Genomic DNA, 13,304 nt, shown 5'->3' on the forward strand with positions numbered 1-13,304 from the left:
CTTAATTTTGAGTTTAGTTTCAATTTAGTCCCTAGGTTTTCAAATGTTCCAATTTTACCGTTGAAATCTAAGTTTTGTTTACATTTAGTCTCCAACTTTTAAGATTTACACTTATACCCTCAATATTTCACTAAATATTCACTTTTAGTATCCAACGTTAAAGTCTATAAATTAATTAAAAATAATTATAAAATAAATATTTGAATTTAATTTTAATAGCGATGAACAATAGTGGAACTTAATTAATTATAAATCTTTTAGCTCTTTTAAAACTAATCAGTAGATATGAATAATAGGTTGGTTTGAAAATGAACCAACTTATTTACAAAATATAGCACAGTTTCATTATTTATCAGTGACAGACCGTGATAGACATCTATCAATGTCAATGATAGATATCTCTCACGGTTCATCACTGATAGACAGTAACATTTTGCTATACGTGAAAATATTTTCAGCAATTTACCATTTAAAACAATTATCCATGGTAATTGTTTTAAATGACATCTAGAAATTTTCAAATATAGCAAAATATTACTGTCTAAGAATAATAAGTAATGGTAGACATTGATAGACATTTATTAATGCTTACCATGATTAGTGATAGACACTAATAGATATTGGTGGACATTGACATTTTGTATATTTGTAAATAAGTTGATTCATTTTGTTATATTTGAAAACAACCTTTAATAAACATATGAGAAATAATTGTTTAGTGAAAAATCAGACTTAAAAATGTGAATCTTAAAATCTAGGGATTAAATTTTAAATGAAACTCAAATTTCGAGAGTAAATTGTAACATTTTAAAATATAATAACTAAATAAAATCAAACTCAAAACTTAAAAATTAAATATATGGGTTAGGTTAAGTTGTCAGGTTACTTGTTTTTTACTTTTTTTTCCCTATTTTTTAGTATACAAATGAAGTAGCAAAATAATCAAATTTATTGATCGATGGAAGGAAACAGACGAGAGACATGATAATCCAATGATTGAAGCAGACAAACAGAACGATTGAAGCTAAGGAAGATGAAATAGAAAGAGGGAGAGCTAGAGATGAGAGACATGCATAGGTGGAATCCAAAATTAAAAGAGTGACAATTAAAGAGGTAGACGAGATGTAAAATATGGAATACCAAGTCAAAAGAGGTAGTCAGAGATGGCACAAATGCGAAATCGAAGGGGGAAGAACACACAGTAGTTGAGTTTAAGAGAGAATAGGGAGAGAGATGCATGCAATTCAACACAAAAATCCTAAAAATTGTTAAGTTATGATATATATAGATATATAGCAATTTGGATTGAATTGGATCAATTTTTTAAAAATGTAAATCGAGATCCAACTGAAATGTCATATTTATTTAGACACCCTTATTTTGAAATAAAAATGAAACAGTAAAAATCATTTTTTCTGATAAAAATACTAATTTCCGAAGGCTTAATTTTGTGAACAATATTCTGACGCTGCACGTGGGAGGAACGCTGGGCTTTTGGTCGCTTCTGTCCATTTATGAAACTATGGTTTGAACTTAAATTATTAATACCTTATTAATAAAATCACCAATTTTCTTTTCTTTTTCTTTTTAAAAACCGGTAATTATATAAACTTATATCTCCATAACTGTACTTAAAAATAGAAAAGAGAAACGTATTGTTCTGTTCATTACTAGGGGTGGGTCCCGCACATGTCCGTAACGCCATTGGGCGGTACTTCCCACGCGCGGAGGATGCGCGTGCCTGTGTTTTGCGAACACCTTTCTAGAAAATGTAGAAACAGAATATACGCTCCCCCACCATGCCCTTTTACTTTTAGCCACCCTGTCAAATTTCCCTCTTTCCACTCCTTCGGTGAATGGATAGTAAAAAGTAATTTGCAAAGAGCAATATTAAGTGCAGTTGTATATATGTCCATGCTTCCCTTCCCTTCCCTTGTACACATTAAAAGAACAACTTTTAGTCATTTTTTTTAAAAAAGTAAATCTTCTATTTGCAACAGTAAAACTCATTCTTTTAGAAAAATATCCTTTTTATATTACACAATTTGTCATATTTGCAAAAGAAATATAGATGTTTTTATTTATTTATTTTGAAAGTGAGAATAATATATTAAGAAACTTCCAAGTCTAGACAAAATCTATTGGTAACAATTACAAAAGCATGCACAAAATTACCATGAACAATAGCTATCGAAATTAGGTTATAGTAAGTGAGTGATTGAATCCTCTGAGGTTAGAGTAAATACTTTCCATAACACTTAAAAAAGAAAAAGAAAGTGTAGTTTATAGGAACTAAATTCTTTTCGGAATTGTTCTAAAAGTAAAGTAGTTTTTCCAAATGATATTTGATTGTAAACACGACTAGACTATAAATATTTGAAAATGATTGACATTTCTGGGCGTATTTATGGACAGCAAAAGAAAGATAATTAGCTTTTTATTCCTTCTCAAAAAAAAAAGGAAAAAAGATTTATTCTGTAAAGAGGTTATTTAGGAGCATGACGCGACAAATTTCTCTCTTTCTGCATTCTCTCTCTCCCACTTCCAACCCTCTTCTCTTCGCTTGAGACACTGTAAACGCCTATCCTTCCGGTAAGCTTTTCGGTGTTCGTCCAGAAACTCGCCGTCGTCTCTTCATCCACCGGCCACGCTCACGGTTACGAAGCATCGAGGAAGCTGATAATGGAAGCTTATGCTCGTCGGAAATTGAAGGAACTTTGAGAGGAGAGAAATTAAAGTCTAGTTATCATGAATATGAGGCAGCGTCCTCAACCGGCGGGTCGCGGTGGCTTTCCGAACCAACCGCCGCCGGTAGAGCCATACAACATAATCCCTATCCATGATCTCCTCACTGACCATCCTTCACTTCAGTCGCCGGAGGTACGCGCCGCCGCCGCTGCTTTACGCACTGTAGGGGAACTGAGGAGGCCTTCATTTGTTCCATGGAACCCTAAGTACGACCTATTGGACTGGCTTGGGCTATTTTTCGGGTTTCAGAGTGATAACGTTCGGAACCAACGCGAGCATCTGGTACTTCACCTTGCCAATTCCCAAATGCGGCTTCGCTCCTCTCCTGTACAGGCGGATTTACTCGACCGTACGGTGCTTCGCAACTTTCGCAAGAAACTTCTTCGGAGTTACACTTTGTGGTGCTCCTATGTAGGCCGGAAGTCCAATGTACGGTTCCCAAGCCGGGACCAGAGTGAGGAACGACGAGAATTGCTGTATGTTTCACTTTACCTTTTAATCTGGGGAGAGGCTGCTAATCTTCGATTTGTTCCTGAATGTTTATGTTACATCTATCATTTTATGGCTATGGAACTAAACCAGATTCTCGACGATTACATAGACCCTGAGACGGGTCGGCCATATTCGCCTGCGATTCACGGAGATTGTGCATTTTTGAAGAGTGTAGTAATGCCCATTTACCAGACTACTAAGACCGAGGTGGAGAGTAGTCGAAATGGTACAGCACCACACTCGGCGTGGAGAAATTACGATGATATCAACGAATATTTCTGGAGTAGGAGGTGTTTCCATAATCTTGGGTGGCCATTGAATTTAAGTAGTAATTTCTTTGCTACGACACCTAAAAACAGGCGAGTGGGGAAGACAGGTTTTGTGGAGCAGAGGTCGTTTTGGAACATATTTAGGAGCTTTGACAAGATTTGGGTATTGTTACTATTGTTTTTACAAGCTTCTATCATTGTTGCTTGGCAGGGGCATCAGTACCCATGGATAGCTTTGAAGAGTAGGGATGTGCAGGTGGAGTTGCTCACTGTATTCATCACTTGGAGCGGTCTGCGGTTGTTTCAGGCTGTGCTCGATGCTGGGACTCAGTATAGTTTGGTTTCAAGGGAAACCATGTGGTTAGGAGTCAGAATGCTGCTAAAGGGCTTGGCTGCCATTGCTTGGATTATAGTTTTTGCCGTGTTTTATGCGCGGATTTGGAGTCAGAAGAATTCAGATGGCTTTTGGTCAGATGAGGCAAATTGGAGGATTTTTATTTTTCTTCGGGCAGTCTTTGCTTTTGTCATCCCTGAGCTGCTGGCTTTGCTACTCTTTATTCTTCCATGGATTCGGAATGGACTCGAGGAATTAGATTGGAAAATTATGTATCTATTTACATGGTGGTTTCATACTCGAATTTTTGTTGGACGTGGCTTGCGTGAAGGGCTTATAGATAATATCAAGTACACGATTTTCTGGGTGGCAGTATTGGCTTCCAAGTTTTCATTTAGTTACTTCTTTCAGATCCAGCCCCTTGTTGGTCCAACCAAGGGACTTTTGAACCTCAAGGGTCCATATAAATGGCATGAATTTTTTGGTAGCACTAATATTGTAGCTGTTGTGTTGTTATGGACTCCCGTTGTGCTAATATACCTTATGGATTTGCAGATATGGTATTCTATCTTCTCATCATTTGTTGGCGCTATAGTTGGGTTGTTTTTGCATTTGGGTGAGATTCGGAATATTGATCAGTTGAGGCTTAGATTTCAGTTCTTTGCTAGTGCAATGCAATTTAATCTCATGCCAGAGGTACAACAGCTCACACCTAAACTGACCCGTCTGAAGAAAATTCGTGATGCCATCCATCGATTGAAGCTGCGATATGGACTTGGTCAACCTTATAAAAAGATAGAATCAAGCAGGATAGATACAACCAGGTTTGCTTTGATTTGGAATGAGATTCTCATCACTATGAGGGAAGAAGATCTCATCAGTGATAGAGATTTCGATCTCTTGGAGCTTCCACCCAATTGTTGGAGCATTAGGGTAATCCGTTGGCCATGTTTCCTCCTATGCAATGAGCTGCTCCTTGCTCTCAGTCAGGCAACAGAGCTTGCAAATAAATCTGACGAAGATCTTTGGTTAAAGATATGCAAAAACGAGTATCAGAGATGTGCTGTAATTGAAGCTTATGATAGTGTGAAGGCCTTGATTTTGAATATTGTTAAATATGGTTCAGAAGAAAACTCAATTGTTGTAAAAATTTTTATCGACATAGATAACGCTATTGGACTGGGGAAGTTCATGGAGGCATACAACCCAGATGTACTACAAGATATTCACCCCAAGTTAATTTCACTTGTTGAGCTTCTAATTGGAACTAAGAAAGATTTGAGTAAGGCAGTTGATATATTACAGGCCTTGTATGAACTTTCCGTTAGAGAGTTCCCAAGATCGAAGAAATCCACCAAGCAGTTGAGAGAAGAAGGATTGGCACCTCGTAATCCAGCCACTAATGAAGAATTTCTCTTTGAGAATGCAGTTGTGTTTCCTGGTTTAGAGGACAAATCTTTTTATAGGAATGTCCAGCGCCTGCATACAATCCTTACATCTAGAGACTCGATGCATGACGTCCCTTCCAATCTTGAGGCTAGAAGACGATTAGCTTTCTTTAGCAATTCACTTTTTATGAACATGCCCCGTGCTCCATATGTGGAAAAAATGATGCCTTTCAGTGTTCTGACCCCTTACTACGATGAAGAAGTTGTGTATGGCAAAGAAATGTTGAGAAAGGAGAATGAGGATGGTGTTTCAACTTTGTTCTATCTGCAGAGAATCTATGAAGATGAGTGGAGGAATTTTATGGAGCGAATGCGTAAAGAGGGTTTGGAGCACGAGGATGACATATGGACGAAAAAGTCGAGGGACCTTCGTCTTTGGGCATCATATAGGGGTCAGACTTTATCTCGAACTGTTAGGGGAATGATGTATTATCATAGAGCACTAAAAATGTTCTCCTTTCTAGATACAGCTTCTGAGATGGACATTAGAATGGGATCACAAGAGATTGCTTCACATGGTTCAATTACCCGAGAGCATGCCTTGGATGGTTTACATTCAACACAACCTCCTTCCAGGAATTTGAATAGAGCGTCTACTGGAGAATTGTTATATAGAAGATATGAATACGGGACTGCCCTTATGAAATTCACCTATGTGGTTACCTGCCAAGTTTATGGGCTACAGAAAGCAAAAAGAGACCCTCGTGCAGAGGAGATCTTAAATTTGATGAAGGATAATGAATCCCTTAGAGTTGCCTATGTTGATGAAGTTCATCGTGGGAGGGATGAGGTTGAATTTTATTCTGTTCTTGTTAAGTATGATCAAGAACTACAGAAGGAGGTTGTGATCTATCGAATTAAGTTACCTGGTCCTTTAAAGATTGGAGAAGGGAAACCAGAAAATCAGAACCATGCAATTATCTTTACACGAGGCGATGCTATTCAGACCATTGACATGAACCAAGATAATTACTTCGAAGAGGCACTCAAGATGCGTAATTTATTGGAAGAGTTCAGCAACTCTTATGGTATTAGGAAGCCAACAATCTTAGGTGTTCGTGAGAATGTCTTCACTGGCTCAGTGTCCTCTCTTGCTTGGTTCATGTCCGCACAAGAGACTAGCTTTGTGACCCTAGCACAGAGAGTTCTGGCAAACCCTTTAAAGGTTAGAATGCATTATGGTCACCCTGATGTATTTGACAGATTCTGGTTTTTGACTCGTGGTGGAATCAGCAAGGCTTCTAAGGTGATCAATATTAGCGAGGATATATTTGCTGGCTTTAATTGCACACTTCGAGGGGGAAATGTGACACACCATGAATATATACAGGTGGGCAAAGGAAGAGATGTGGGCTTTAATCAAATCTCTATGTTTGAGGCCAAGGTGGCCAGTGGCAACGGTGAGCAGGTTTTGAGCAGGGATATATACCGGCTGGGTCATAGATTGGACTTCTTTCGAGTGCTTTCAGTTTTCTACACGACTGTTGGGTACTATTTCAACACAATGCTTGTAGTATTGTCTGTTTATACATTTTTATGGGGCCGACTTTATTTTGCGCTTAGTGGGGTTGAGGATGCAGCAGCAGCATCGAGTTCTGGAAACAATAGGGCTCTTGGGGCAATATTGAATCAGCAGTTTATAATCCAACTTGGTCTTTTCACTGCACTACCAATGATTGTGGAGAACAGCCTAGAGCACGGTTTCCTTCCAGCAATTTGGAACTTCTTGACAATGCAGTTGCAGCTAGCGTCGTTTTTTTACACTTTCTCTTTGGGAACTCGTACACATTTCTTTGGACGCACTATTCTTCATGGTGGAGCTAAGTACCGAGCAACAGGACGTGGCTTTGTGGTGCAGCACAAGAGCTTTGCTGAAAATTATAGACTATATGCTCGAAGTCACTTTGTGAAGGCAATTGAGCTTGGGGTTATTCTAATAGTGTATGCTTCCCGGAGCCCTCTGGCTAGAAGTACTTTTACTTTCATCATTTTGTCAATCTCAAGCTGGTTTCTCATTGTTTCGTGGATAATGGCCCCCTTCATATTTAATCCTTCTGGATTTGATTGGTTGAAAACAGTATACGACTTTGATGATTTTATTAATTGGTTATGGAATGCTGGTGGAGTGTTCAGTAAAGCAGAACAGAGCTGGGAAGCTTGGTGGCTTGAAGAGAACAGCCATCTCAGATCAACAGGTTTATGGGGAAAACTTCTAGAGATCATTTTGGATCTTCGTTTCTTCTTCTTCCAGTACGCAATTGTATATCACCTTAATATTACTGGTAACAAAACCAGTATAGCTGTCTATTTTATTTCCTGGGTGTCCATGATTGTACTTGTTGGGGTTTACATTGTTATAGCATATGCTCAGGACAAGTATGCTGCGAAGGAGCATATCTATTATCGACTGGTTCAATTAATAGTCATAGTGATTACAGTACTTGTGATTGTTATACTGATGGAGTTCACGCCCTTTAACACGGGCGATCTTGTTACTTGTCTCTTGGCATTCATTCCCACTGGCTGGGGCATAATATCAATAGCTCAAGTGCTAAGACCTTTTTTGCAAACCACTGTCGTGTGGGATACAGTCATTTCATTGGCCCGGTTGTATGATCTACTGTTCGGAATGATTGCCATGGCCCCTTTGGCACTGCTCTCGTGGTTGCCTGGTTTCCAGTCAATGCAAACAAGAATCTTATTCAATGAAGCCTTCAGCCGAGGCCTCCAGATATCTCGTATCATTGCTGGCAAAAAGACTGTATGAAACATGAATTCAGGTACTCTTTTCAATCTTTTCTTCAAACTTCACCACAATATTCTTTAGTCGTTGATCCGACTCGCACACTAGTGGAAATGTGGAGTACTGTTCAATCACTATGGGCAGGGCAGTTGTTGCATGCTTTCTCTTTTTTCTTCTTTGGCTTTTGGCTATAGATATAATTTTCATTTGCAGTTTTACGTTTTGATTAAATTATAAATTTGTCCTAACTGTTCCTATAATGTGTTTTTAACACGAACTTTACCAACTTATTAAATAGAACTCTACCAGAATTGCTGTGTTTCATATTATGAGGTTCTTCAACTTCATGTTGTAACCTGGATCTTATTCTGCCATTGTTATTATCTCAGATCTTCGAGCTTTTATCGTCGATCCATTTCTGGGAACCATGAGTTTCACACCTTAGCTGTTTCACAAGAAAGGACTCGGGAATTCCTTGACATTCAAGATTTGTACATACTGTTCATATTTAATGTAGTAGTCCATGAACTATCATTGTTTATCACCAAACCATACTGAGGGCAGCCTGACTAAATTTTCAGTCCTCAAGCTGGTTACTGTATTTTGATTGAAAACTAATTATGATAGAACTTTCCTCAACCTGTCCGCGCTGACATCTTTCATGATTGACTTTTTGAGCTTTGACTACTATGTTGTTCAAGATCCAGTGAATTGAGTAATTGAAATGAGTTTGTTGGAGAGAAATTTTGCAGATTACCATATTTGAAGAATTTGTTTAAAACCTACAGATTACACATCCGCAAAATTTTCAATCTTCATGATAACGGCCCTCCTACTGTTAGGACTGATTTCTCTATACTCTACAGATGAACATCTTTCCCAGGGATGATCTGGGAGAAAGGAGCATCCAAATAACATCAAAGCTTTTATCATTTCACCAAGCTAATAGGCCAATTTTCAAAGTTATGCTTGCCATGAAAATTATTCGGGTAAATTGCAAATGCCACCTAATATGGTGATAGTTACAATTACACTCAAACTTTCAATTATAAAAATTGAACCTTCAAACTTGCAATTGTTGTAGAAATTGGATTTCCAAATGATAAAAATTGCATTAGAGTTCAATTTCTACAATTATTGTAAGCTGAAGAGTCCAATTTCTACAATTCTTGTAAGTTGGAGATGCAATATTAATAATTTATAAATTTGAGGACTTAATTTTTATTATTGAAAGTTTGAGAATATAATTGCAACTATTACCATATTCAGATTATTTTTAATAAATTATTCAACTCGGTTGGTGAGGATAGCTCATAGATTGAGGATCAGGAAACTACTGTCAGTCTACCATCTAACTTGGGCCAAATCCTAAAGATCAATAGGAAACCTTTTCTTCATATCTTTTGCCTTAAAGTGACATGATCAATCTTTTCTCCAGTTGATCAAATACAATTTAGGCAAAATATCTCTGAGAAAACAACTTGCTCTTTCTGTGTATGATTCAAAAGTCAAGGAAGCTTTGCAATAATCAAAATACAAACTGTCATCCTATATTACAATTCCTCATTGCTTATGGTTGGCACTTGATCATATGAAGGACCCTGTTTACGAAGTACTCTCGGAAGTATGCATCGACCACCGATGCGCTGCTGCAAGAATATGAGAAGAGCTAATAGAAGACCAGTGCAAGGAATGATGATGTCCCAAGCAGTGGAATAGAAGTCTAGTTTGTGGTTTGCATATATGTATGATAAATCAAGGTACCAGCTGGTATGATGAGCCCTGTAAAGGTCATAAGCATGAGGTAGTAGACGTACAAATGTGGTTCCCATATAGAAGGAGAAGGATAGAGCCTTTTCCTTGGAATCGAATATCAGGTTGAATATGATCTGTGGGACAAGAAAACCATCCAAGACTAAACCTGCGAACGATTTGAGAACCTCCCAGAAGGAGTTTTGCTGGTACCCGAGCGACCGAGCAGGAATGACTCGATACCCTTTGTGGATTGGTTGAAAAAATGGCCTGTATGAGCTATTGTAAGAAATTTTCCACTTGTAAACTAGCCAAGCAATCGAAATACCGACTGCATACAATGGTAAAGTCAGATAAGTAACTTTTTTCTCAGAATCCCACAAGCCCTTCTCACTTGTATTGCGTTGTCTTGATGACCAAGTGAGCTGGAGAAGACGCAACTGTAAAAGGAAAGCCACCATTGTTACTACTCTAACGATTACTTCATTCACTTCAAGCCATCCCCCACTGCCAAGAAATACATTCTGCTGATTACGCTTTGCTGCAAACAAAGCTTCAAAGTTCAGTAGAAGAGGAATCATGTGTCCCAAACACATAATTACCACCATCAAAACAGAGACGAAAGGAAGCACCTCGGGATGTTTATTTACGTAAAAGAGTTGCAAGACCAGAAAAAGACATGCAAGGGTGTTGGAAACCAGAACCATGGTGATTTCAAGGTCCATTCTCCATATGGATTCTTGAGCTTGCTTCGTATAAATTGAAACTGAAGACAACTCCAGACTATCAAAATAAAAAGGATCTGACTTTGACCTTTTGCTTTCAATTGTTCCCTGAATATGATCCATCCCACTCGCATCTAAAGGTGGAAATTGGACTTTGACAACCATTTGACAGTCCAGTATACGAGTTTTCGTCAACTCTCGTTGCCAGCATCCTGTCATACACAAAGAACCAGTACTCTTATCATAAATTCCTTCGGCAGAAATCAACACTCTTTTTGATGAAAAGTTCTCCCCAGCTAACTTGAAATCAGGAGAGCTGAAACTTATCCTATAGCTAATGTTCAGGAGACCATTTCGGTAGATGGGCATTGCAACTGGAGATTCTCTTTCCCATGACAGAGAAACGTTTCCAAACCCTCGATATACACCATTCTGATAAGGACGCTGACCATAAAATAATGGTGATGCATAACCCCTTGCAATCTGCCCTTTGCTGTTCCTTAAGGACATATAAAACCTCATGTCAGATGAATTCTCATTAGGGTACGTCTTGTCCTTACCATGAACATTCTTGCTTTGGGGGCAAGAGTTTTGCATTCCAACCTCAGTATATTCATATTTGACTTGAGAAGGATCTATCAACATATCATTATAACTACGAAACAGAATTTTCTGAAAGTAACCCGACTCATTTGCAGACTTGGTGCTCCAAATTTGACCCACAATAGAACTTCGGTTTCTGATAGAGAAAACAGCAGGAAATATCAGACTAAACCTTATCGAACAATCTCCAACAGAAGCATCTGTTAACGATTGGGTATAGTTCAGGATTCGGCAGGCAACAGCACAAAGCCGATTTTCCTTCTGATCCCAAATTCCTTCAGCAATCAAGGTGTCACTAGGTACTAAAGAATATCTATTGACATGAAAGCTTGAGTTCACAAAGTGCAATAACATTCGCACTTTTCCCTCATGGGTACACTCAAGTCCTTCATAATTCATTAAAACAGGCAAGTCTTTGACATTGTTACCTAAAGGATTGCAGTTCACATCATCACAGTCACTCTCATACTCCAACTCAAACGTATCAGTAAGCATACCAATAACAGAACATACATTTTGAGATAGATTTAGACCTCTATGATTCCCACTCAAGCAATCCTCAACTCCTTCATCTATAAATGTATATTTGTAATCCGTACTCTGGGCTAGACTCAAAATTGAAACAGGCTCAAAAAATTGCAGACCATTATTGTCATTCAAACTTTCCAAAGTTCCAGTAATCAAACTATGTAAAATGGTCACATTTGTAGGACAATCCAGCTTTAGAACGACATTCAAATTCTGTAAATCCCCTGAATTCGTGAAACTGGTACCTGATCCAACCATACATACCTTCCCAGATGTTTCTGACCAAAACCCATCAAGCGCAAATCCTACCCTCCGCTTCCATGGCTGAGTCTTCGGTCCTCGGTACCGAACCAATCGCAATCGACGGTGCTTGGAATTGTCAAAAGAATCAAGATACGACGTGGAGCCTCGAAGAACCAAGTTAGCTTGGAGTTTAACCACGCCAGGGGAGACGGTTTTACGGGCACTGAGGGTATAAAGAAACACATATCTAGGAGAAACAGGGGCCGAACCTGGGGTTTGGCCGACAATCTTATCGCCACCAGAGAAGTAACTGTTCCTGAACCGGAGTCTGGGAGTGGCAACGGCGAAGGAAGATGGGTCGGTGTCTAAAGGCGATTTGGGAACAATTTGATTGCAATGTTGATCGTATAGGGCTTCGGTTCCTGGGTTCTGATGTTGGACCATGGTGGTGGTTGAAGCGATGTTGAGGAGGAGGAAGAAGATGAAGAAGAAGGGAAGGGAAATCCATGGGAATTGGAAGGGATGAAAGAGAGAAACGAAGAAATGGCGGAACATGATGAAATAGGGGAAGGAAATTCCAATGGGTTATGGGGGAAAGAGTTACTCCATTAATACCCATCGGTCAAACTCCATAAAAAGCTGCAGAATCGGATCGCTTGGCGAGCCCCTGCCGGCTGACATGAGGTAAGCACAGCCAGAACCTAGTGCAAGCTTCAATTGCCATTTTCTTTTTCCTTTTATTTTTTATTTGTAATAATTTAAGCCCTCTCTTTTCCTAACTATTTTCTTTTTGGTTTTGGTTTTTTATTTTAAAAAATTAAGTTTATTTTCCATTTTTTTATAATGATTTACGTCTTATTCAATTGAAAAACAAAAAACGGGTTTCTAAAAATTATTTTTTTTAGTTTTCAAGACGTGACTTAGTTTTTTAAACCCTTAGTAAACAAGTAAATAAAAAAATTTAGATGTGGAAGTAATGTCTATAGACTTAATTTTTAAAATGAAAAAAGAAAAAAGAAAAAAATTTAGAGGTGGAAGTAATGTTTATAGGCTTAACTTTTAAAAATAAAAATAAAAAAAGAAAATTTTAAATGTGAAATTAATGTTTATGGTTTAATTTTCAAAAATAAAAAATAAAAAAACTAAACGGTTACCAAAGGGAAAATTAAAAGGATATTGTCCTTTTAAAAACTATTTAGGAAAATATTATTGTTTTCAAACTATTTGTAAAAATATTGTTATTTTTTTTTAAAAAAAAATAAGTCGAGGGTTGAAAATTCGACCTACATAGGCCGAATTTTGAATCCTCGACCTTCCTTTCACTTGATCTTGCCCTTCCTAACATTATTATTGAGTCTGTTTAATTATCATTCCAGAGACCTTCCTCTATCAAAAGATCGTATTTCTAAATTTTCATAA

The 13,304-nt window shown here is 38.0% G+C and overlaps 2 protein-coding genes and 1 non-coding gene across 3 annotated transcripts; 2 read left to right on the plus strand and 1 right to left on the minus strand.

Annotated features, from left to right (window-relative positions):
* Positions 1-2,458: 2,458 nt before the first annotated feature.
* LOC120082687 (callose synthase 11-like) lies at positions 2,459-8,721 on the plus strand. The gene is made up of 2 exons (XM_039037961.1): positions 2,459-8,071; positions 8,424-8,721. Exon 1 carries the CDS (start codon positions 2,749-2,751, stop codon positions 8,056-8,058), a length of 5,310 nt encoding a protein of 1,769 aa, XP_038893889.1. The 5' UTR covers positions 2,459-2,748; the 3' UTR covers positions 8,059-8,071; positions 8,424-8,721.
* On the plus strand, positions 5,702-5,782 carry LOC120084300. The gene has a single exon (XR_005483664.1). It is a non-coding gene; the product is annotated as a small nucleolar RNA J33 (small nucleolar RNA).
* Positions 8,722-9,403: 682 nt separating the features above from the next.
* Positions 9,404-12,625, minus strand: LOC120082688. Its single transcript, XM_039037962.1, has one exon. It carries the CDS (start codon positions 12,438-12,440, stop codon positions 9,588-9,590), a length of 2,853 nt encoding a protein of 950 aa, XP_038893890.1. The 5' UTR covers positions 12,441-12,625; the 3' UTR covers positions 9,404-9,587.
* Positions 12,626-13,304: the final 679 nt, after the last annotated feature.

Source organism: Benincasa hispida, chromosome 8 (assembly GCF_009727055.1).
Source record: "Benincasa hispida cultivar B227 chromosome 8, ASM972705v1, whole genome shotgun sequence".
Classification (NCBI taxonomy): Eukaryota; Viridiplantae; Streptophyta; class Magnoliopsida; order Cucurbitales; family Cucurbitaceae; genus Benincasa; species Benincasa hispida.

What these genes read in the sequence shown, in the direction of transcription:
- LOC120082687 (XM_039037961.1), top strand. Translation starts at nt 2,749, where the DNA reads ATGAATATGAGGCAGCGTCCTCAACCGGCGGGTCGCGGTGGCTTTCCG.
- LOC120082688 (XM_039037962.1), bottom strand. Translation starts at nt 12,440, where the DNA reads ATGTTCCGCCATTTCTTCGTTTCTCTCTTTCATCCCTTCCAATTCCCA.